The sequence below is a fragment of the Globicephala melas genome, chromosome 3 (assembly GCF_963455315.2).
Source record: "Globicephala melas chromosome 3, mGloMel1.2, whole genome shotgun sequence".
Lineage (NCBI taxonomy): Eukaryota > Metazoa > Chordata > Mammalia > Artiodactyla > Delphinidae > Globicephala > Globicephala melas.
The window spans coordinates 135,905,742-135,932,442 of record NC_083316.1 but is presented as its reverse complement, the minus strand read 5'-3'; the positions used below and the strand labels follow the sequence as shown (position 1 = coordinate 135,932,442).

General features: G+C 42.5%; 1 protein-coding gene across 1 annotated transcript; it reads right to left on the bottom strand.

Moving 5' to 3' along the window:
* Positions 1-26,701, bottom strand: PTTG1 (PTTG1 regulator of sister chromatid separation, securin). The gene is made up of 7 exons (XM_070045089.1): positions 26,676-26,701; positions 26,113-26,213; positions 25,580-25,764; positions 24,147-24,240; positions 19,832-19,979; positions 3,558-3,683; positions 1-169 (listed from the first exon to the last, which is right to left on the bottom strand). The coding sequence occupies exons 2-7, from the start codon at positions 26,201-26,203 to the stop codon at positions 1-3; spliced, it is 813 nt and encodes a 270-aa protein (XP_069901190.1). The 5' UTR covers positions 26,204-26,213; positions 26,676-26,701.

The following is a 26,701-nucleotide window of genomic DNA, read 5'->3' as shown; positions in this document are numbered from 1 at the left end:
TCACTTCTCCCCAAAGTTCATTCCACCCAAAACATTCCTACTGACGTTTCGAATGCCTTTTCTTCCTTTTTCCCTCCATTCTTGCTCTTTTCCTGGCAACTGCACGTCTTCTAAGTCAACTTTTTCTCCCACTGTGCTCTGGATGTAGTCTGTCAAGGCAATGATGAACCTTGGGACAGAATCCTACAAGCAGTAAAGAGAGGCTCTGAAGACCTCCATCTGAAGACCAAGGAGCATAAACGATTAATTCCTAACTGTTATTCCATTTTTAAGGAAAAGAACTTCTGAAAAATCCTCACTCAATTTCATCTAGACTGAGAAGCCTAATACTAAGAATAATCCCATTTAGGTTTCATTAAATAAATAAAGTCATCAAGAGCAATATCCTAGAAGTCAATCACATTTCACACCTAGGGGGAACTGTGGCCCCCAGCTGCCATCCCTCCCAGGCCTCCCATGAGCATCAGTGAAGAGGAGGCCTCTGCTCCACTGCTGCTTCCAGACCACATGCCCTCCCTCTGTCCTAAAACCCCAGGTCCAACCTCACGTGAACAGACTACACCATCCATTGCCTGTCTTGCTGCAAATACCTGGGTCAAAAACAAACCCTTCCCTCCTTGAAGAATTTGACTCTTGGCTCACTGCCACTCTCTCTAAAACCACTCCTTCATTCTGCTTATTCCCTCCAAGACCCTGCTCTCAAAATTCCCTTACAGTTCTCCTACAATGAGCTTGGCTTCCACCTACCTGAGTCACTTACTCCTGCGGTCATCTCCTGGACACCATCACTACCAATAACTTCAAACTCTCCGCAACCTGATCCTCAGGCACCCCACTCCCCATCTTCCCAGCTCAGCACTACCCTGTCCCCAACATCTTTTGGTCCTTCAGGAATCTACACTTAAGATCCAAACTAATTTCCATGGCTTTCAAGATTCTACATGATTTAGCCCCGGCCTACCTCTCTGGCACTGTCTCCCAATCCTCTCCCTATTACTCAAACCCCCCACCCAGCCCTTCTGACCTTTCTGCATTTTCTCAAACATACCAAGTCCACTCCTACCTCAGGGCCTTTGCACTCGCCCTCTCCTCTGCCTAGACAGTCCTAACCCTGGATGTCCTCAGGGCTCCTCCCTCACTTCCTTCAAATCTTTTTTCAAAAGTTCCTTCTCAATGTGGCCATCTATAATATGTAAAATTTCAACCCACCCAAAGGACATACCCTCTTCTCTACTTTATTTTTTCTATTGCACTTACCACTTTATAGCATATGGTGTAACTTACTATTATTTTGCAGATAGTCTGTTTCTTCCAGCTAGGATGAAGGCAGAGATTTTTATCTGTTTTGTTCAATGCTATATCCTTAGTACCTAGAACGGTGCCTGGTGCACATTGACCACTCAATAGATATTTTCTGCATGAAAAAGGAAACTGGACTATGCAGATTTCCAACACTAAAAATAAAAGGTTATTGTCATCTTCTACATAAAATTTTAAACTGCAAAGCATCTACCAATTTTTCAGAATTTATCAAGAATCATTTTTCAAAGTTTTAACAGGTTTAAAAATGAAGTGTAAGTTATGTTTATGTCACTACCACTTAGCTTTGCCTCTTTAATAGAAACACACAATATCTATTATGGGCTGAATTGGGTCTCTCCTCCCCACACCTGAAATTCATATGGTGAATTCTTAACCCCCAGTACCTCAGGATGTGACTACATTTGGAGATAGGGCCTTTAAAGAGCTAATTAAATTAAAACGAGGTCCTTAGGGTAGACCTTAATCCAATATGACTGGTGTCCTTTAAGGCGATTAGGACACAGACAACACAGAGGGAAAACCATGCTAGGACAGAGAGCAGGCAGCCATCTGCAAGCCAGAGGAGGGAAGCCTCAGGAAGGATCAACCTACCAACATCTTGACCTTGGATTTCTACCCTCCAGAACTGTCAGAAAATAAAGTTTTGTTGTTTAAGCCCCCAGTCTAGGGTATTCTTTTATGGAAGCCCAAGAACACTAATATAGCATCCATGTGAGGATTAGTCTTCAATTACTTAATTTTTAATTATGCAAGGTCTTAGGAACACATCCCTCCTATAAAATTCAACAGGTCTGAGTACGAGTGCCGGCTGGGTGCCAAGCCCTGTGTGGTGTTATGTCTGCTACCTTCTGAGTTCCCAGTTCTGTTTCCTTTTCAAGGTATGAGTCTGGGGACTTCCCCGTCTCTCTCCATCTGACTGCCCCCTTCAGCATCTCTCCACACCAGCCTCACCCCTCTGCCTCTTTCAGTCTTTCTGCAGGACTGAAATATAATTTGTATTTATATATATTTTATATATATATATAATTTGTATTATATATATATATATAAAATATATATATATATATATATAATTTGTATTCACTGCTCTAGTTACACGCCCAGTTTTCAACCAAGGAATGCACAACACTGCTCAACTAGCTTTCGATCTTTCCAGGAAGACCAAGATGCTTCTTAACTACGTGTCGCGTCCCTGGACTACATCCCTCGGTTAGTCTCCCCACAGTGCCCCCAGTGGGCTGTCCCCTCTGGTGTGTCAGTGCGAGCGTGCAGGACACCAGAAGACAGCCGGGGCCTGGGGTCTGAGCAGCATACCAACGGCAGGCAGCTCGCACCCCTGTGGCAGTGCTGCAACATGGGCAGGAAGTATGGTGCATGCTATCGCCGTGGCAACCCCCTCCCACTCCTCGGGCACCAGAGGAAGGCAGGGCCTGCAGTTTGTTCCACTTCGTGCTCCGGGAAGAGAAGTGGCTCATCCATCCAGGCTCCTCTTATGGGAAAGAGGCCCCTTCATCGGGAATATAAGCACGCATCCTCCTGGGAGCCTGTGCACCCAGGGACACAGGCAGCCACTTGGCTGTCATGCTTCCTGCTGTAACTCAATCCCATAAACTGTCTGTCTATGCCAGGCATGGCTATGGACTTGGAGACTGCAAAGATAAACCACCCCTCAGCAGGCGTTCACTCGAGCTAGAGAGGGATGGAAGATCTGCTATTTCGTTGCTCCTGTTGCTTGAGCACATGGGGCTAAGGTCCCCAAAAGCCACGAAATGCAACATGTTCTAAAGTTCGTTCTGGGCTTGCTGAGAGATGCCAGAACCAGCCCCGGTGAGCGTCAACCATTAGGAAAGGAAAGCCTGATAAGAGTTAGCTTTTGGGTGTCTGCAGGGAAAACCCATGTCCATGGTGGGAGGGCGTGGTTCCTCCCGCCCCCCGCCCCCGCCGTAGCTAAGAGTAGCTCTAAACAAATCACATATGAAGACTGGGGGACCTGCAAGAAAGAGAAAGTGGCATCTTGGTCCCTAGGTGCACACCTGCTGAGCTGCAGAAATTATAGGCCCCCCTGGTGCCACCAGCAGAGCCAAGCATGGTGGGGAGCATTCTGGGTGTCTGAGAATATGGTGGGTGTCTTTTTCTGTCTTCTCACTGCACTGTGGGGAGGGAGGGGGGATCACTGGCGGGTGGGGACTTGATCTCAAACACTGGTGCCTGCTCGTGGCCCAGAGATTTCTCACCTGCCAGAGTAGTCGAGGACTACAGGGTCTGAAGAGCCTCTGACGTGGTGTGCCTGGGAAACCTTCACCCCATCCCATTCTCTGTAGCCCTCGAAGGGCCCCATGGTTATTACTGTGACCCCTTTCCTGTGGAAAGGACCCAGGTGGTTATTAACAGAAGGGCAGAGGCCATGGCTGTGGACCAAGCAATACGAGGCCCACCTGGGATAAGTGTGGGAAGAGGCATGGCTGCCTTAGGAGGGACGGGGGTCCACAGCCGTAGAGGACTGTGTGATCACACACAGCCCCAGACCCAGAGCAAAGCCAGGACGCGGTTCATAACCAACGTGCATCCGGTCCCACGAGCAGAGTCCCTTCTCCCTCCAGGTGCCCACCCTGGCACTGGGCTGCCAAAGGCCCCCAAGGGGGCTGGCAGCTTCAGGGGAGGGGAGGTGGGAGGAGAGCTGAACATGCACGTGCTTGAGTCCCAGCTCTAGCCTGTGCTGGGGGACAGGGAGAAGAGCTCAAAATGAGTTTGAGACTGAAGTTTTGAAAGGAACAGGACTGAGGCTTATATTCCAAGCCCCAAATTCATTTTATCCAAAAGTAACCAGAGAGCTAAGGAATCTGTTGAGATTCTGTTAAGCATCACCCATCACACCCAGCCAGGAGAAGAGGTCAACAAAACACCACTGGTAGTAATTACTGAAGAAGGAAAACGGGTTCACATTTCCACCCTGACAGCTGGGAACTTCTCGGAACACAAATGATTACCTACGCTGTGGGGGGTGGGGGAGGCAGCCCCCCACACCTGTGCTCCGCCACCGCCTCTCTGCAGAAACCTTTGATGGGGTTAGGTTCCTCAGCCCTGACTCTGCATGACGCTAACATCGGACACGCTGCAGTCACCGGAACTCTTAAGAATCGGGGACTGAGGACATATTCATTTCAGCAAATACCTGGGTACCTACCATGTGCCAGGTAAGACACAACAGCAGACAGACATCAGCCAGCTCCCAGGGTGGCAGAAGAGACAGACAGCCAAACAGACAGACACAGCTTAGCGTGCTAAGCGCCAGAAGTTTAAGAGTCTGGGGCCAACTGAGCAAAAAGGAAGGAACCTAGCTCAATCTCAGGTTATCAGGAAAGGCATCTGGTAAGAGAAGTATCTCGGTGGAGAGCTAAAGGACGGATAGGCGTGAGCCAGACAAATAGGAAGCGCTTTCCAGGAGAGGAGTCGCACCATCATCTCCCTGGGAGCCACCGAGCAGCCTTGGGAGCCACGTAGACTTTATCCAGAGGGCAGTGGGGCATCATTAAAAAGTAAATGAAATGAGGAATGACTGCACAGGTTACTTTTTTTGGAGTAATGAAATTTTCTGAAATTAGGTAGGGGTCATGGCTGCCTAACACTGAATGTACTAAAAGCCACTGAATTGTACACTTTAAAATGGTTAATTCACCATTTAATTTTTACCTGAGGGGTGGGGGGGAAGACACCTAGAGGGAACTTTCAATTCCAACCAAGATGGAGTAACAAGGACCAATTTACCCTCCTGCCTGAAACAACTAAAACCAAGACAAATCTATGAAACATGGTTTCCAGGAGAACAGACATCAGGCAACAAAGGACAGTGATCCCTGAGGAATGGGAAACAAATGAGGTGAGCCCTAGGATAGCCCCAGTGTATTACTTTGAGAGTTTCGAGGCCACAAAGTGGGGAAGAAAGGAAAGCCAAGCCAGCTTTCTGAGCTGAAGAGACAGAGCCCAAGTCAGGGAATACCACGGCAGCTAGAGTTTGCAGGGCAGAGCACAGGAGAGGAGAGAGAACCCTGGAAATCTGCAGAGGGTCCCCCTCCAGTGTCCACTGCATGCATGCAAGAAAACTACCCGAAAGGATTAGAGAGAAGAATGCCCAGAGCTCACTCAGGGCTGGGAATAGTGTCTGCTCCCAACAGACAGACTGTAAAACCTCGGAATTCAGGGAACAGTGAACAGACTACTAAGAGTCTTACCTCATTCCTCAAAAATTAAAAATAGAACCACCATATGATCCAGCACTCCTACTTCTAGTACATATCCAAAGGATATGAAAACAGGATCTTGAAGAGATGTCTGCACTCTCATGTTCACTGCAGCATTATTCACAGATACAAAAACAACCTGAGTGTCCATCAACAGATGAATGGATAAAAAAGATGTGATATACATATATACATACATACATACACACACACACAATGGAATATATCCATCTGTGAGAAAGAAGGAAATCCTGTCATTTACGACAACATGAATGGACCGTGAGGGCATTACACTAAGTGAAATAAGCCAGAGAAAGACCAATACTGTAAGGTATCACTTATACGTAGATTCTAAAAAAGCCAAATTTATAGAAACAGAGTAGAGTGAGATGTTGGTCAAAAGATACGAACTTCGTTTTAAGACAAATAAGTTCCAGGGACCTAATGTAGAGCATGGCATTATGGTTAATAATATTGTATTATATGTTAAGAGTAGATCTTAAATGTTATCACCACAAGAAAAGAAAAAAGGGTAATCATGTGATGTGATGGAGGTGTTAGCTAACCTAACCTAGGTGTTAGTGGTAATCTCAATAAAGCTGAAGAAAAAAAAAGACAGAGAGAGAGAGAGCGACCAGGGCCAGACATATGAGTTTGATTCCAGGCTCCAACAACTGCCAGCTGCGTCACAAACTTTGGAAGCCTCGTTTCCTCATCTGTAATATAAGGATTCATTTGATTGTTGTAAAGATAAATGGGAGAACACATGTTAAAAGAGTTTTACTGGGGCTTCCCTGGTGGCGCAGTGGTTAAGAATCCACCTGCCAATGCAGGGGACATGGGTTCGAGCCCTGGTCCGGGAAGATCCCACATGTCGCGGAGCAACTAAGCCCATGAGCCACAACTGCTGAGCCTGTGCTCTAGAGCCCACGGGCCACAAGTACTGAAGCCCGTGCGCCTAGAGCCCGTGCTCCACAACAAGAGAAGCCACTGTAATGAGAAGCCCACACACCGCAACAAAGAGTAGCCCCTGCTCGCCACAGCTAGAGAAAGCCCGCGTGCAGCAACAAAGACCCAATACAGCCAAAAATAAAATAAATTAAAAAATAATAATAAACAAATGAAAGAGTTTTACCTCAGTACTAAGGGGAAATTAACCCTAGCCCTGCCTAACAAACCTTAAAAGCAAGACTCAAGTGAATCAGACTGTTTCCAAATAACTTAACTACATCCCAGAACAAAGTTTAAGAACATTTCTAGAATTGTAAAAATACCCAGCATAAAAAAAAGGTAAAATTCACATCTGACACCTAATTAAAAATTGTCAAAGCAGTAGGAAAACATGAACCGTAATGAGGGGAAAAAACAAACATATTGAAACCAACACAGAGTTGACATAGATGTCAGAGTGAACAGACAAAAACATTAAAACAGATTATAACTGTATTCCATATGTTCAAAACATTAATAAGAGACATGGAAGATATAAAAAGAAAAGACGGTAATCAAACTCCTGGAGGTGAAAACTTCAGGTGTCTGAAGTTAAATGATACCGTCACATTTGCTGAATGGGAAACCTCATCCTGGCTGCCGCCTAGAGAACGGCTTTGGGGAAATAATATTAAAGTAGAAATACGAAGCTATTAGAACATCCCAGGTGAGAAATGATGGCTGTCTGAATAGGGATGACAAGCACTGGAAGAATCAGGAGTTTGTGAACATTTAGGAGGTGGAATTGGCAGGATAAGGTGACTGCTCAGGCGTGTGAGGCGAGGGAGCTGAAGGTGACGAGGTGAGACGTAAGACGAAGGGAAGCGGGCAGCTCCTCCACTTGAGGTGAGGTCAGAGAGCATCAACCATGCCTTAGATGGAATCAGCAATGGGCAAAGGAAATGCAGTTCAGGAGGCAACTGCCATGAAACCAGGCAATGCCTCCTGCAGGGGCCACACCAGGGGCAGGAGTGGTGCACTCAAGAACTGAAGACGGGTGCAGCCGGCTTCAGGGGAGAAGGAGTGCAGAACAGGGGACACTGGAGGGTCAGGCAGGGCCCAGATCAGGCAGAGCCTCCAGGACCAGGGAGACAAGTTCAGATGTTACCTGAGGCACGATGGGAATCTACTTAGATTACAATCTAAGCAGGGGATTCACTAAGCCCGTGCGCCACAACTACTGAGCCTGCACTCTAGAGCCCGCGTGCCACAACTACTGAAGCCTGCACGCCTAGAGCCCGTGCTCCACAACAAGAGAGGCCACCACAATGAGAAGCCTGCACACCGCAATGAGAGTAGCCCCCGCTCGCCGCAACTAGAGAAACCCCGCGCACCGCAACGAAGAGTAGCCCCTGCTCACCACAACCAGAGAAAAGCCCACGTGCAGCAATGAAGACCCAACGCAGCGATAAATAAATAAATAATTTAGGGAAAAAAAACACCAATTACCACATCCCACCCCTAGCCTCCTTTGAGGCTGTTTCAGAATCCCCTGCACGATCCCCAACCCAAGTCACAAACCAGGTATTCAGACATCCTTAAGTATCCAGATACCTTAGGAGCAGGTATCAAGGTAAGGCTAAAACCTGATGCCCACAACTCCACAATGAGGTCTGTGGGGAATCAGTAAGAGGAAGACAATCTCTCCAGACTCCAGGCTCTCAAGGTTCCAGAGGGAAGGGCATTTTCTCTTTCTTTAAATGGTATAATCCTATTGATATACAAATATTCATAAATTTAAACTATGCTAATCTCTCGTATTCATACACACACAGGATAATCCTAATAAGAGATGAACACATAGCTTTACAGATAATTTTTATACCCCCAAATAAACCTAACTGTAACAGTAACTAAAACTCACAGAGGCTTACTCCTTGACGAGCCTGTTTTGGGTGTTCACGCATTAGCTCATACAATCCTCCTGACAACCTGCCCAAGGTCACAGAATAAGCTGCTGAGCCAGGATCTGATTTTTGAGGCTATACTCCTCACCACTATGCTTTCCTGTCTCATGTAAGCATATATGTATTTAAATAAAAGTGATCCTAAAGACTGTTCTACGGGGCTTCCGCGGTGGCGCAGTGGGTGAGAGTCCGCCTGCCGATGCAGGGGACATGGGTTCGTGCCCCGGTCCGGGAGGATCCCACATGTCGCGGAGCGGCTGGGCCCCTGAGCCATGGCCGTAAAGCCTGCGCATCTGGAGCCTGTGCCCTGCAAGGGGAGAGGCCACAACAGTGAGAGACCCGGGTACCAAAAAAAAAAAAAAAAAAGACTGTTCTACAACCCACATTGTACACCAAAAAACTTCCATGGTTATCTTTCCATGTCTACATATGTAGATCTTTGTCATTTTTAATGAGCACATTTTACTCCATGTTTAACTGTATCATGTTTTCCCATTATAAACTATGCAGCAACAAACAGATCTGTAAACACACCTGGGGACACTTGTATGAGGGGTTTCCCCATGTACTGTTGATCTTTCCTGTGTCTTCTCCCCATCATTTGTCATCCTGCCAATTCCACTGCCTGGATCCTTCCTGAAGCCTTAGTCTTTTCTCCACTGTCATCTATTCAAGGTCATTTCATCATCATCATCTTAATCTGCAACAGACTCCAAATTGGTCTCCCTGCCTCCAGAGAGAGGTTCTAAAACACAAACCTGACCTTGTTACTTCCCTCCTTAAAACCTTTCTGGCAGAGGACTATGTCCCAGATGAAGGAACAAGATAAAACCCCAGAAGAACTAAGTGAAGAGGAGATAGGCAATCTACCTAAAAAAGAATTCAGAGTAATGACAGTAAAAATGATACAAGATCTTGGAAAAAGAATGGAGGTACAGATCAAGAAGATACAAGAAATGTTTAACAAAGACCTAGAAGAACTAAAAAACAAACAGAGATGAACAACACAATAACTGAAGTGAAAAATACACTAGAAGGAATCAATAGTAGAATAACTGAGGAAGAAGAATGGATAAGAGAGCTGGAAGACACAACAGTGAACATCACTGCCACAGAACAGAATAAAGAAAAAAGAATGAAGAGAAATGAGGATGGCCTCAGAGACCTCTGGGAGAACATTAAATGCACCGACATTCGCATTACAGGGGTCCCAGAAGGAGAAGAGAAAGAACCTGAGAAAATATTTGAAAAGCTAGTAGTTGAAAAATTCCCCAACATGGGAAAGGAAACAGTCACCCAAGTCCAGGAAGCAAAGAGAGTCCCAGGCAGGATAAACCCAAGGAGGAACATGCCGAGACACAGAGTAATCAAATTGACAATAATTAAAGACAAAGAAAAAATATTAAAAGCAACAAATAACATATAAGGGAATTCCCATAAGGTTATCAGCTGATTTCTCAGCAGAAACCCTGCAGGCCAGGAGGGAGTGACAAAACTGAAGAAAGAGAAGAATCTACAACCAAGAATACTCTACCCAGCAAGGCTCTCATTCCGATTCGACAGAGAAATCAAAAGCTTTACAGACAAGCAGAAGCTAGAGAATTCAGCACCACCAGACCACCTTTGCAACAAATGCTAAAGGAACTTCTCTAGGTGGAAAAGAAAAGGTCGCAACTAAAAACAAAATTACAAATGGAAAAAACCACTGGTAAAGGCAAATATACAGTAAAGGCAGGAAATCATCTGCACACAAATATGGTATCAAAACGAGCAATTGTGAGAAGAGCAGAGTACACATGCAGGATATTGGAAATGCATTTGAAATTAAAAGACCAGCAACTTAAAACAATCTTGTTAATATACAGACTGCTATAACAAAACCTCATGGTAACTGCAAACCAAAAATCTACAGTAGATACAAACACAAAAAAGAAAAAGGAATCCAAACACAACACTAAATTTAGTCATCAAATCACAAGAGAACGAAAGAGGAGGGATGAAAAAGACCTACAAAAACAAATCCAAAACAATAATGAAATGGCAATTAAGTGCATATAGATAACTATCTTTATAAACATAAACAGATTAAATGCTCCAACCAAAAGACGCAGACTGGTTGAATGGATACAAAAATAAGACCCGTATATATGCTGTCTACAAGAGACCCACTTCAGATCTGGGGAGACATACAGACTGAAAGTGAGGGGATGGAAAAAGTTATTCCATGCAAATGGAACTCAAAAGAAAGCTGGAGTAGCAATATTCATATCAGACAAAATAGACTTTAAAATAAAGACTGTTATGAGACAAAGAAGGACACTTCATAAGGATCAAGGGATCAATACAAGAAGATGATATAACAATTGTAAATATATATGCACCCAACATAGGAGCACCTCAATATATAAGGCAAATACTAACAGCCATAAAAGGAGAAATTGACAGTAACACATAATAGTGTAGGACTTTTAACACCCCACTTACACCAATGGACATATCATCCAGAAAGAAAATCAATAAGGAAACACAGGCCTTAAATGACACATTAGACCAAATGGATTTAATTGATATTTACAGAACATTCCATTCAAAAGCAGCAGAATACACTTTCTTCTCAAGTGCACATGGAACATTCTCCAGGACTGATCACATGCTGGACCACACAGTGCGCCTTGGTAAATTTAATAAAATTTAAATAACATCAAGCATCTTTTCTGACCACAATGCTACAAGATTTGAAACAACTACAAGAAAAAAAAAAACTATAAGAAACATAAGCACGTGGAGGCTAAACAATATGCTACTAAGCAACCAATGGATCACTGAAGAAATCAAACAGGAAATCAAAAAATGCCTAGAGACAAATGAAAATGAACGCACAACAATCCAAAACTTATGGGACACAGCAAAAGCATTTCTAAGAGGGAAGTTTATAGCAATACAAGCTTGCCTCAGGAAATAAGAAAAATCTCAAATAAACAACCTAACCTTACACCTAAAGCAACTAGAGAAGGAAGAACAAACAAAACCCAAAGTTAGGAGAAGTAAAGAAATCATAAAGATCAGAGCAGAAATGAAATAGAGATGAAGAAAACAATACAAAAGATCAATGAGACTAAAAGATGGTTTTTCGAAAAGATAAATGAAATTGATAAACTTTTAGCCAGATTCATCTAGAAAAAGAGGGAGGCGGCTCAAAGCAATAAAATTAGAAATGAAAAAGGAGAAGTTACAACAGACACCACAGAAATACAAAGCAACTATATGCCAATAAAATGGACAACCTAGAGGAAATGGACAAATTCCTTGAAAAGTACAATCTCCCAGGACCCAACCAGGAGGAAACAGAAAATATGAACAGACCAATCACAAGTAATGAAATTGAGACTGTGATTTAAAAACTCCCAACAAACAAAAATCCAGGACCAGACGGTTTCACAGGCAAATTCTATCAAACATTTAGAGTTAACACCTATCCTTCTGAAACTCTTCCAAAAATGGCAGAGGAAGGAACATTACCAAACTCATTCTGTGAGGCCATCATCACCCTGATACGAAAACCAAACAAAGATACCACAAAAAAATAAAATCATCACAGACACAAAATACTAAGAACAGAATCCAAAAATATATTAAAAGGATCATATACCATGATCAAGTGAGATTTATGCCAGGGATGCAAGGATTTTTCAATATCTGCAAATCAATCAGTGTGATGCACCACATCAACAAACTGAAGGATAAAAACCATACGATCATCTCAATAGATGCAGAAAAAGCTTTTGACAAAATTCAACATCGATTTATGATAAAAACTCTGCAGAAAGTGGGCAGAGAGGGAACCTACGTCAACATAATAAAGGCAATATATGACAAACCTACAGCTAACATCATACTCAACAGTAAAAAGCCAAAAGAATTTCCTCTAAGATCAGGAACAAGACAAGGATGTCCACTCTCACCACTTTCACTCAACATAGTTTTGGAAGTCCTACCCACAGCAATCAGAGAAGGAAAAGAAACAAAAGGAATACAAATTGTAAAAGAAGAAGTAAAACTGTCACTGTTTGCAGATGACATGATACTATACGTAGAGAATCCTAAAGATGCCACCAGAAAACTACTAGAGCTAATCAATGAATTTGGTAAAGTAGCAGGATACAAAATTAATGCACAGAAATCTCTTGCATTTCTATACACTGATGAAAAATCTGAAAGAGAAATGAAGGAAACACTCCTATTCACCATTGCAACAAAAAGGATAAAATACCTAGGAATAAACCTACCTAGGGAGACAAAAGACCTGTATGCAGAAAACTTTAACACACTGATGAAAGAAATTAAAGATGATACAAACAGATGGAGAGATATACCATGTTCTTGGATTGGAGGAATCAACACTGTGAAAATGACTATACTACCCAAAGCAATCTACAGATTCAATGCAATCCCTAACAAATTACCAATGGCATTTTTTACAGAACTAGAACAAAAAATCTTAAAATTTGAATGGAGACACAAAAGACCCGGAATAGCCAAAGCAGTCTTGAAGGAAAAAAAATGGAGCTGGAGGAATCAGAGTCCCTGACTTCAGACAATACTACAAAGATAAAGTAATCAAGACAGCATGGTACTGGCTCAAAAATAGAAATATAGATCAATGGAAAGCCCAGAAATAAACCCACACATCTATGGTCAATTAATCTAAGACAAAGCAGGCAAGACTATACAATGGAGAAAAGACAATTTCTTCAATAAATGGTGCTGGGAAAACAGGACAGCTACCTTTAAAAAAATGAAATTAGAACATTCTTTAACACCATACATAAAAATAAACTCAGAGTGGATTAAAGACCTAAATGTAAGACCAGATACTATGAAACTCTTAGAGGAAAACATAGGCAGAACACTCTTTGACATAAATCTCAGCAATATCTTTTTCAATCCATCTCCTAGAGTAATGGAAATAAAAACAAAAATAAACAAATGGGACTCAAAAGCTTTTGCACAGCAAAGGAAACCATAAACAAAACAAAAAGACAATCCACAGAATGGGAGAAAATATTTGCAAACAATGCAACGAACAAGGGATTAATCTCCAAAATTTACTAAGAGCTCGTGCAGCTCGCTATCAAAAACAAAATAGTAATCCAATCAAAAAATGGGCCTAAGATCTAAATAGACATTTCTCCAAAAAAGACACACAGATGGCCAAAAAGCACATGAAAAGAAGCTAAACATCACTAATTATTAAAGAAATGCAAATCAAAACTACAATGAGGTATTGCCTCACACCAGTCAGAATGGCCATCATCAAAAAAAATCTATTAACAATAAATGCGGGAGAGGGTGTGGAGAAAAGGGTGCCCTCCTACACTGTTGGTAGGACTGTATATTGGTACAGCCACTATGAAGAACAGTATGGAGGTTCCTCAAGAAACTAAAAATAGAGCTACCATGTGATCCAGCAATCCCACTCCTGGGCATATATCCAGAGAAAAACATGGTCCAAAAGGATACATGCACCTCAATGTTCACTGCAGCACTGTTTACAATAGCCAAAACATGCTAGCAACCTAAACGTCCATCAATAGATGAATGAATAAAGAAGATGTGGTCCATATAAACAATGGAGTATTACTCAGTCATTAAAAAGAATGAAATAGGGATTTCCCTGGTGGCACAGTGGTTAAGACTGTGCACTCCCAATTCAGGGGGGCAGGGTTCAATCCTTGGTCAGGGAACTAGATCCCACTTCCATGCCACAACTAAGAAGCCTCTCATGCCACAACTAAGGAGCCTGCCTGCCGCAACTAAGGAGCCCACCTGCCACAACTAAGACCCAGTGCAACCAAATTAATTAAATTTTTTTTTAAAAAAAGAACGAAATAGGGCTTCCCTGGTGGTGCAGTGGTGGAGAGTCTGCCTGCCAATGCAGGGGACACGGGTTCGTGCCCCGGTCCGGGAAGATCCCACATGCCGCGGAGCGGCTGGGCCCGTGAGCCATGGCCGCTGAGCCTGCGCATCCGGAGGCTGTGCTCCGCAACGGGAGAGGCCACAGCAGTGAGAGGCCCGCGTACCGTGGAAAAAAAAAAAAAACGAAATAATGCCATTTGCAGCAATATGGATGGACCTGGAGATCCATACTAAGTGAAGTAAGTCACACAGGGAAAGACAAATATCACATGATTTCGCTTATATGTGAAATCTAAAAAAATGATACAAATGAACATATTTACAAAACAGAAACAGACTCACAGTTTTAGAGAACAAACTTATGGTTACAGGTCTGGGGGGGATAGATTGGGAGTTTGGGATTGACATGCACACACTATATTTAAAATAGATAACCAAGAAGGACCTAATGTATAGCACAGGAAACTCTGCTCAATACTCTGTAATAACCTACATGGGAAAAGAATTTGAAAAAGAATAGATACATGTATAACTGAATCCCTTTGCTGTGTACCTGAAAGTAGCCCAACATTGTTAATCAACTACACTGCAATATAAAACAAAATTTTTTTTTTAATTTATGGTGCACCTTGGAAACAGTATATATGATTTCTATAAGAGCATAAAGAGCTTGTAAGGACTTGAGATGGTATATGCAAAAGAGCATTTCTCAATATGGGTCCCTGGAACAGTGCAGAATTTTTTATCTATTTCAAGGGGAAAATATTAGTGAAATTTGTATTTGCAGATATAAGAAAAAAATTAAACACATCAATAGCACAGAAGGATGATATTCAAAGTGTGTATACTGATACAGAAGCAGCATTTACCAACTAACTACCACATGTATGCTCTTTTCAATAAGTGTTTTTTGCTATATATCTTGTCATAATTTCAAATTTTTCTGTAATGATATTTAATATTTCTAAGTTTGTATACAATTTAAGATACATGTATAACTATTGCTGAAAATAAGTGTGTACATTTTAGTTTGCTTTATTATGCAGGAAAATACTATTAAATAAATGGTAAATGAAAAACAAAATGAAACCTTTCCATGGCACCAAACACCCCCAGGACAAACTCTAAACCCCTTGCACAGTTCAAGAAGCCATATGGCCCCTGCTTCACTGTCCAGACTCCCTTGTTGCCAAACACACTCCTTGCTCAAACCTAAAGCAGGAGAAAAACAGAAAGGCAGTTTTCACTTAACAAGCTATGTTATCTCGCTTCCTGCCATCTGCAAAAGCTGTTCTCTCTGCCCAGAATGCTTCTCTTCCATCAAGTCTCCATCCATATGTCCCTCCCCAGGAAGCCTTCCCTGTCCTTCCCTAGACTGGGCTGGGGAGTGCTCCCCAATTCCTGGTCCTCCCCACCTCCACGTGCATCTTCCTGTATCACAATGGCATTTGATACCTCTCTTCCCACTGGATGCCAGGCACCTGAGGGCAGAGGCAATGTTGTTACTTAACCATGGTAGGCGTAGGCTTGGTCCCTAGCACACGGGGCCTCAATAAATGGTAAATGATTAAACTACTGGAAAGAACAAAGTCAACGTAGGACATTTCTGCCATAGTATTGACCCTTTTGGAACTTGGTATAGGGACTAACCTTCCTATATAGGTTAGTTCAGAATTAGTCTAATAGAGAATATTAGCATTAATATATTTAAAAGGCTTTGTGTCCCTGTTGAAGGTTAATTGGAATTTGAAACCTGAAAAATGCCAATGCAAGAATAAGTTAGGTGTGGGACTTCCCTGGTGGGGCAGTGGTTAAGAATCCGCCTGCCAGGGCTTCCCTGGTGGCGCAGTGGTTGGGAGTCTGTCTGCCGATGCAGGGGACACAGGTTCGTGCCCCGGTCCGGGAGGATCCCACATGCCGCGGAGCGGCTGGGCCCGTGAGCCATGGCCGCTGAGCCTGCGCGTCCGGAGCCTGTGCTCCGCAACGGGAGAGGCCACAGCAGTGAGAGGCCCGCGTACCGCAAAAAAAACACAAAAAAACCCAAACAAACAAAAAAAGAATCCGCCTGCTAACACAGGGGACACGGGTTCGAGCCCACATGCCGTGGAGCAACTAAGCCCCTGAGCCACAACTAATGAGCCTGCATGCCACAACTACTGAAGCCCACATGCCTAGAGCCCGTGCTCCACAACAAGAGAAGCCACCACAATGAGAATCCTGTGCACTGCAACAAAGAGTAGCCCCCACTCGCCTCAACTAGAGAAAGACCGCGCGCAGCAAAAAAGATCCAACACAGACAAAAATAAATAAATAATTTTTTTTTTTTTTTTAAAAAGAAGTTAGGTGTGGATGAACCTTACGTAGGTAAGAGCACATTTCAGTCCAGTGCAGGGGAACTGTGATTGAAAGAAACTTTAATCCTACGGTATTACTGCTTGGACAGATTAGATTTCCAAACAGGGCTTCTCATAAGCTTTCTCAAGTAATGAAGCCAAACACATGCTACTTAATAAACTGTTTACAAACAGCAACAATACCCACAAAAAGAATTATCTATATTAATGGAAAAGCATCTGTTTAAAATTCTCAGAGTCAACAAATATTAAGCACTTTGCGTCTGACTAACAGCAGTGAAGAGAAGATCACTTGTGCCCAGCTCTGACCAAGGACAGTAACTAACTGGTAAAGGACTGACCAGTTGCCTTGCTCCCAGCCCTTTGTTCCCTCCACCACAACAAACCACTTTCCAAAGTTTCTAAATATATTGTAGGGTATGAAAGTCGCTCAAAACTAGGCTTTGCTTTTCAAAGTGGCCCTATTATACCTGAGGATAGAAGGTCTAATCCTCTCCTTTAAAGTCAAGTGCTGAGTTGTCTTACTTTATTCTCTTTTAGAAGTCTTTCTACTAGTTTCAGAAATCCAGGCTGGTTCAGCTATGTTTACAGGGTCAAAGTTTGAAAGTCAGGGGACTTCCCTGGCAGTCCAATAGTTAAGACTCTGCACTTCCACTGCAGGGGCATGGGTTCAATCTAGGGTCAGGGAACTAAGACCCTGCATGCCGAGCAGCACAGCCAAAAAATTTTTTTCATTTTTCTTAAGTAAATAAAACTAAAAAAAGAATTTTTAAACTCAGGATCAGAGTCTATATGTGTTCCTAGTGTTTCATGCCTAATATCTTGCAGATTCCTCTAATAACGATGGAAAAGAAAAGGCTCACATTCTAACTTGACTATAGATGCAACAGATGTTTCAGGAGAAAGCCTTCCTATATAAGTTAGTATTTAGCAAGGATCAAATTCAATTGGCTGCCTGGCCCAGGCAAGTTAAGTGAGTTAAATAGGCTGAGTCACAGAAGAGAGAAAGAGGAATACTTCAGTTCTCCCCTCAAACCATCTCACACAGGGTTCAGAGGACAGAAAACCCACACTTCACGTAAAAGGCAGCCACTCCACCAAGTGTTGGAAACAAGGGCCTACTATAAACAGGTCTGCTTTTCCAAGAGAAGCTCTAAAACCAAAGATATGTGAAACTCTTAATTTAAAATGATGGCAACAATTCATTTTTTTTAAACATCATCCAGCCCCTCTGCCCAAAAGAAAAAAGGGAAAATCCATGAGCAATCTGATATTTTGATTCCAATCTCAGTTATGGAATCAAAATACCAGTTCTATCATTTTCTAGCTCTTCGTGTCTTTGATGTATCAGTCAACTTCTGAGCTTCACTGTCCTCATCTGAAAACCAGGGTCATGAACATGAAACACAATAATGCTTATTAAAGACTTAAAAACAATTCCCGGGCTTCCCTGGTGGCGCAGTGGTTGAGAGTCCGCCTGCAGATGCAGGGGACGCGGGTTCGTGCCCCGGTCCGGGAAGATCCCACATGCCGCGGAGCAGCTAGGCCCGTGAGCCATGGCCACTGGGCCTGCGTGTCCGGAGCCTGTGCTCCGCAACGGGAGAGGCCACAACAGTGAAAGGCCCGCGTACCGCAAAAAAGAAAAAAAAAAAACAAAACAAAACAAAACAAAAAAAAACAATTCCCAACACAGAGCTAGCAAATAGAGTTTCCTATAGGTAGAAAGTGGATCTTACTATCAGTAAATTATCTGCTGTGGTCTTCAAAGAACCCAATTGAAGAGCTCAAGGAGGCAGAATTCTCAGATTTAGAGCCTTTCAAATTCTGATCACTGAATACAGAGTATTGAAGGCATTAGAAACTAAACAGAACCAGCAATAAAGAATGCCTAGCAACAGACACAATGAGCTGGAAGTAGCTCTTCCTATTAAGAGATCTATTAACTGTCACTAGTTAATGGCCACAAAAAGGTAGGAAAGTACATATGGCAGGGTATATGTTTCAGGGAAAACAGTGGCAGCTGCTAAAATAAGCTGTTAAGACAAAGCAGAGGGTTTCAGGGGAAGTTTTTTAACTTGGACAAACTTCTCTTGTCAGATTATAGACTCTTGTCTGTTAAACACATCTACTAGTTTTCATACTGTTTTAAGCAAATTCCAAACAATACCAACCACAATATTAGGAAGAGTTTGTTAAACAAAGAATTGCTTTATTAATACAAACTATTAATACATACCCACAGACTATAAAGTGCTAAGAAATTTAAATATCTAAGTCATAGCAAACAGGTGGCAATTCAACATCCAGGGTCGACAGAATGCTTGAGGGAGACTGCAACAGATCTAGAAAACAGGAATTTCTTGTTCAATATCTGCAAATCCTCGTGTCCATCAACACACACACTAGTTGTCACTCTTAATCATGAATTCTTGTTTTTCCCTTTGTCTAAGGAATCTTTACCCCCGCCCCACCTACACACACACATACCCGCTCTCACTTATTTCTTGGAAAGTGGCTGCGGCCACAGAATTAACCTTCATTATGAGATAAATCATAGAAGTACCTGAAATTCCATCATCCTTAGAGACCCAAGTAAGGGCCAACAATTATCATTAATGCAATTGAGCAAATAGTGTGAGGTATTCCATCAGAACAAATAGAATACATACTGATGATGGCTTTTGACCACCAGTTTGAACCAAGACCTCAAACCTTCTGCAGTAAAGGTTTGCCAGTTGATGCTATTACGTGGGTCTTGATCCTACACGAGCTTTGGGTGTAGCTTGGAATTCTCATTCCAAGCAAGTTTATTATACTTCAGCTTATAACGTAAGAAGTTACACACTAAATTTCCTCTGGTTTTGCTTGTATCTAAGACTGTCCCGATTCCAGAATGACAATTTTACTGGGCATTTGGGACTAAAAAGCAGTACCAGTTGAGAATAGTTTTCATTATCCTGAAACCTTATCCCTGCAGTCTGAAGGATAGAAATTACTTACAGGCTAACCTTCTGCACAACCTGTCCCCGTGGTAATGGAAGTGTTATGACAGATTGTTTACAGACCTTCTAGAAGGGCACTCGTTCACTTACTAGACTCCCACGGTAGAGGAGACATCTTCAGAGGTGAAGGGGGGCCCAGGTGTAACAGCTGTTCAAGCTCCCTCTTCTCATCGAGGATCATGAGAGGCACTCCATTCAAGGGCATGTGTGCAATCTGGTGCTCTTCAGGCAGGTCGAAACTCTCGAAATCTGCCACAGAAAAGTACTTTGTCAGGGCAGCATTCCTCAGGGTGGTCAGCTTTCACAGGGTCCATGAGCTCAAGCTTTTTTTTTTTTTTTTTTTCCGGTACGCGGGCCTCTCACTGTTGTGGCCTCTCCCGTTGCAGAGCACAGGCTCCGGACATGCAGGCTCAGTGGCCATGGCTCCTGGGCCCAGCTGCTCCGCGGCATGTGGGATCCTCCCGGACCAGGGCACGAACCTGCATCCCCTGCATCGGCAGGCGGACTCTCAACCACCGCGCCACCAGGGAAGCCCTCAAACTATTTTTTATAATAATATTAATACCTTTTTCCACTGTGTTGACATTTACAATGATGGTCCAAAAGCAATGGTAGAGAAAACTGCTGTGCGTGAATCAAGGCAGTGGCAATAAACTATGCTTAGTAGTCACTATATTCCTCGCTGCCATTCACTTGCAGTAAAAAATGCGTTTCACATAATGTTACTTTACCACATGCAGTAAACAGTATTAATTTTATTAGCTCTCAACCCTTGAGAACATGTCTTTTTAGTATTCTGTATATGATGTGAAGTATGCCACAAAACACATCTACCGCGTACTGAAGGACCATGGTGTTTTCCAAGAAAAAAAGATTCGTGCAATTATTTGATTTGCAAGCTAAACTAGAGGCCTTATTCCTGGACACCATTTACTTGAAAGAACTGAAAGACAAACTGTGGTAACTCAGCCTTGGATATGTGTTGCACATTATTCTCCGAGGAATGAAAGAAGTCTACCACTTAAAGGGAAACGGTATTTGTTGCCAATGATAAAATTCACAATTTCAAGGGGAAAAAAAACTGGAATATCAGTAAACTTATCTGTAAGCATTAGCTTAAGAACTTCCTAATACTGAAGACTTTTCTGATTAGATCAGCGGTGATATTAACGAGTGTGCTTTTGATACTTCATAATGAAACATTTCAACATGACCTACATTTCCCAGGGTACCAGTATTTCTAAATGATCAATGGTGATAAATGCAGGATAACCTTCCTTCAAAATGCAAAACAGACCAATGGATTTTATTGTCAGAGCATACAATGTTTACTGAAACGGTTTTGGATTCCACATTGCAACTATGCCTACAGAAACAGCCACTTGTTGAATTTTAGTGTAATGGCAAAGAAAACTATCTATACTTATCTAAAAGACTTAAGGGCTTCCCTGGTGGCGCAGTGGTTGAGAGTCCGCCTGCCAATGCAGGGGACATGGGTTCGTGCCCCGGTCCGGGACGATCCCACATGCTGCGGAGCAGCTGGGCCCGTGAGCCATGGCCGCTGAGCCTGCACATGCGGAGCCTGTGCTCCGCAACGGGAGAGGCCACAACAGTGAGAGGCCCGCATTCAGCAAAAAAAATAAAAAATAAAAGACTTAAAATGCTTCTCTTTCCTAAATACATGTCTGCATAAGGCCAGATTTTCTTCATATACTTCAACCAAAACAAGATGCAACAGATTGCAGAATCCATGTGAATCCAGCTGTTTTATGTTAAGCCAAATTAAGCAAATTTTCAAATATAAAACCATGCCATTCTTCTCACAATTTATACATGTAAAAAAATTTTGTTTCAAGCTATGTACATTAATGTAATGTGTTTGTTTTTTAAACAAATTCTTTTTTAATTTCTCAAATTTAATTTCTAATATAGAATACATAAACACTACACAAAAGTTCTTTGGGGTCTTCACTAATTTGTAAGAGTGTATAAGTCCTAAAACAAATTTAAGAAATGCTGTTTTAGGCAACATTTCTTCTTAAAATCCAAGTGCCTTTCAGATTAGGAATTATTTAAAACAACTAATTTTTCTTGACAGTAACAAAAGTAGGATTAGAGTCTTGCCTCTTTTCGAAGAGGTAATCAAGAAGAAACAGACAATTTGAACAGACTGATCACAGTCATAAAACTTAATTTGTAATTTAACAAAACTCCCCAAGAGGTTAATTTAAGCATTTTCTCAAAAGCTAAGAACAAAGATGGACGGAGAACCATCATATTCTGAAGTGCGAAAGTTCTCTAAAGCCTAAATACTAGGAATTGGTCTATTCTTTTTCAAGACTGATAAAGCTCAGAATTCAAAAAGGAATTGAGTGATATGTGACTACTTAATTTAAACACTGAATTGTAAAGGAAAGCATAAACAGACAAAAGACCCCAGAGGAAATAAGTCTGCAACATACAGGGCTAATTACCTTTATCCACAGAGTTCTTTACACACACATACACACAGTGTAAGAAAGTCACAAAAATCAAGAGAAAACAAAGATACAAACAGAAAATTAAAAAACTATAAATGACCAATAGTCAAATATGCTCAGACACACTCATATACCCCAATTTAAAACAATAAAATACCAATTACCTTTCTGATAAAGATTAGAGCTTTAAAACATTTGCAGTTAGATTACAGGGGAAGCAGGCATCCTTATCCACTGAAGGTGGCTTCAATAATTTATGCTCCTATTTTGGAAGGCAACTTAGCAATATCTCTTTCCTCCAACACAGCATATCTTAGTCCTCTTTCCTGGTCAATATGCATAAATCTACTTCATTTTCCTGAATGGTAATCATTAGAACGGATGTACCACATTTTATCAAAACTTAATCACACAGCTTTGAGACCCAGCAATCCTTCTTGGAGTTTACTCTCCAGAGAGACTCACAAACTCTCAACAATAATTGCATAACTGTTTTGTAATATATAAAAGCCAGAAACAACCTAGATGTATACTACTGGAATGATTAAATACTCTTTGGATCAAAGGGCAAAAAATCCAGCTCAGAAATCTCAAAGGACCTGTGTGATTTGTCCCCACCCCCTCACCAGTACCATCCTTCACCTCTGCCTTTCAGCTTCGCAGAACCACTCCAGTCCTTTTTTCTGCCTCAGGATCTTTGCACACACTTTGATCTGCTACAGTGCTCTTGCCCTGCCCTATCCTTTCTTCACCCAACTATCTCCTTATATCCTTCAAGACTCCACTGGGTGTCACTTCCTGAGAGAACTCTTCCCTGCTCTTACAGGCTAGGCTCTTACAGGCTAGGCCCCTAACAGGCCCTGTGTTTCTCCTTGCTCACACTCAAAGTGAGATGATTTGTTCAGTGCCTGACTTTCCCTCCAAATCATGGGCTTCTCAGGGTGGGGCCTGTCTTGTTAACCACTGCATCCCAAGCTTATTCGTGCCTGGTGTATGGTAGCCTCTCCTCAAATGTGAGTAAATTAAAGCTTGAAAAGCTGGTTCTGTAACAGAAAATATCTCAGATACGTATAGCAGGTTGAAGGAGTAAAAAAAAAGCACGTTTTCACTGGCTATGTGGATTTTTCAGGCATTGTTTTTTGGGGGGTTTTTAAAGAAATATTTAATGTGCTTGTGGAGAAATAGGACAAGCAAGGGTTGGATTCACAACTTGTATATAGTTAGTATTGCTGACTAAATGCTTTAGCTTAGAAAGAAACTTAAGTTTTTTTTTTTAATTATTTTTTATTTGATTTATTTTTGGCTGTGTTGGGTCTTCGTTGCTGCACACAGGTTTTCTCTACTTGTGGCGAGTGGGGGCTACTCTTCATTGCGGTGTGCAGGCTTCTCATTGCAGTGGCTTCTCTTATTGCAGAGCACGGGCTCTAGGCACGTGAGCTCAGTAGTTGTGGCTCGAGGGCTCTAGAGCACAGGCTCAGTAGTTGTGGTGCATGGGCTTAGTTGCTCTGCAGCATGGGGGATCTTCCCGGACCAGGGCTCGAACCTGCATACCCTGCATTGGCAGGCGGATTCTTAACCACTGAGCCACCAGGGAAGCCCTCAGGCATTGTTCAACTTGACATAGAGCCCTCTTTCTAAATGGTTTTCTAAGAAGACTGTCCCCTAACGTTGAATAGGTGTAATCTCCCCCTAGGTGGTTAGCTTTTGAGGACAGGAACAATGTTTTCCACATCTTAGCTCGGATTCCTCTTCTGACCTAAGATTATACCTTACAAATAAATTCACAAGTGTATTTGTTCAGAGCAACCCAGATTCAGACAGCCTTGTTACAGTCTTGGATCACATGTCTTATTCATAGCTATATCAAGTTACAGTTGAATTGGATCCTAAGAGAAACTCAAGGCTAAAGCATTTGTGCGATACCAAAAGATATTACCTAATGGGTTGAAGGGAAAGAATTTTTCTATTTCTGGATAGGTGTCATCTGAGGCAGGAACAGAGCTTTTTGCTTTAACGGTCTTCTCAGTCATCTAAAACAACCCAAGAAAACATACATTAGTGAGAGCGGAAGCCTTGTCAACTGATTAGTACAAGAGATCATAGGGCTTCTTTAAGACATGTGACTGCTTCACCACATTTTAAATTGTTTTCAATTTCATGCTGACTTCTAAGAAACCATAATCCTTCATTCTCAAAATTACAAATACAATTCAGCAAGCAATTCTAATATCATGGCTCAAAAGTTAATTCTAAAATATAAGTATCAGCACCTGTTAGCATAAGTTATCAAAATGCAGAGTGGAGTTAATTCAGAACTAATTCACTCAATCACCCAACCTAACAAAGGAGAAAATGGGCATGAATCACCTAGAACAGAAGCTAATCCTGGAAGCCATTTTTGGCTGTTGGAAATATAATTTTCCGTTGGTGTGTCCATCAGTGTTACCTAAATTATTTGCTTGGTTAATTTTAAAAACCAATTTGTGTTCCTCAAATACACAGAGTAAGAGGCAGCCAAAGACAGCCAAGGACTTTAGAAGCCCACAGTGGATAATTCCCTAGTCTGGAATTGGCAGGCAGTCCACAATGGTGGGCCAAAATGGAAACCTGCATAGTCTTGATTTATGCTTACGTCACATTGCATGGCTAGAGGAAATCCCTAAGGCAAGGTTTCCCACATTTCAGTTCTGTCAGATTCTCATCACTTTTGCTATATCCTTGCAATACTTGCCTTTAACACTTCTCTTACTCAACTTAGTTTTTTTAAAAAGACATCCTTGTCCTAAAACCACACATGTCTCAGTTTGAGATCAAGTACTAGTTGTTTTTTCCTAATACACATTAAACAAAACAATTAGTGAAATGAAGTGTTAATCCACATGCTAAAGTTATCTTTCATAGCCAAGTCCTCTCAGTCTAGGATGCACTAACCTACAGTTTGTAAACACACATACCAAGGTAAACATGCTACCACGTTATAACCTAAAAAACTGGTGCTTGCTCTGGAAGGAGGGGAGAAGGATGGCAGCACCTGAGCTGTTATATTAGCAACGTGACCTCTTGCAAAATACCGTCCCTCTCAGTACTTTTTAATCTGTAAGTACATTCTACCAATCAATCTGCTTCAAGACACTCATTAAGGGCAGGTGAGGCAAAAAAAATTCACCAGCTGCTACTGAGACGTGATCTTGAGTTACAGGGGAAGTCCACAAAGACAGTATGATGATTCTCTTCTGCTAAACTATGTTTGCTAGCCTCTATTTCTTTCTGTTCACACAGGAGAAAGTCGGGTAGGATGCCAATAGTCATTTTAAGAGTCACAAGTGCTGAAGTGTTTAAACAGCATCTTTATTTATAGCCAACACTTACCTTTTTGGTAGAGAAGGCTGTCTGTTTCTGTTTGAGGGGTCCATTAGTTTTTATTGACTTTTCTGCAGCTCTGTTAACAGTTCCCAAAGCCTTTCTGGTACCTTTAGGTAAAGCTGGTGGAGCATCAAACATTTTGCCAACATGTGGTGTTGAAACCTGAGATCTCCCATCTAAAGCTTTGACTGCTAAAGAAAAAGTCTTACCGTGAGATTATTCCAGCAGTAAACGCCTGTGCAACTTGAAGGCTGACCTTGCCTATAAACGTGGCCTAATTCTCACACCCAAACTTAACCCCTTTTCGACAGCGGCATGGTCCTATGCGTAACAGTACTTCAGTTCAGTACCCTCTTAAATAATCTCATTAAGATACTGAACATGAAAAAGAGACCCATAACAAGAACCTGGTAGTAGCAGTATTGGGTAAACCTGACTCCAATTGCTGGCAAAGTATACTAAATGCCTCCCCCAGCTCCAGGCCACACCCACCACTGATTCACAATACCTGTATACCTGATTGCCACCTGTATACTTACAAGGCCCAGACCCCAGCTTCAGCCCGTCCTTAGGAGCCACACGGGTGCCTGGTTCTCCATTTTCCTTGTCAACATAGATCAGAGTAGCCATTCTGGATTACCTAGGGGTAATGTGAAATACTCATTAAACCCTGGGAGTTAGGGAAGATGAAAGAACCTAAGGTGTAGCACAGACCCCACTTTCTACCCTGGGCACGTCTATGCAAAAACAAGAGCTAAGCAGAGAGAGAAGCCCGATCTTGAGCCGACAGGCACTTAATCCAGCTCTTAACTCTTGAAGCCTGAGTCAGGGGCCCTAAATTCCAGAAGAGTTGGCGGTTTGGGACTGGCACAGGCCCTGCTACCCATCGGAACCGAACCGCCGTGGGTTGCGGACGCAGTCCAAAGGCCGTGGCTCAACGGGCTAGGCGCTACAGACGTCCCGGGGTTAGTCCCAGCCCCCAATCCCCAGCCCCGGCTCCCAGACATACGGACCCCGCTTCCCAGACCCCCCACTCCAGCCCCGCTTCCTACCCCGCCGGACCCCTCCCGCCCAACCACTCGCGACCGCTTCATTCACCCACGTCGGGAACAACAGCCAAACTCTTCC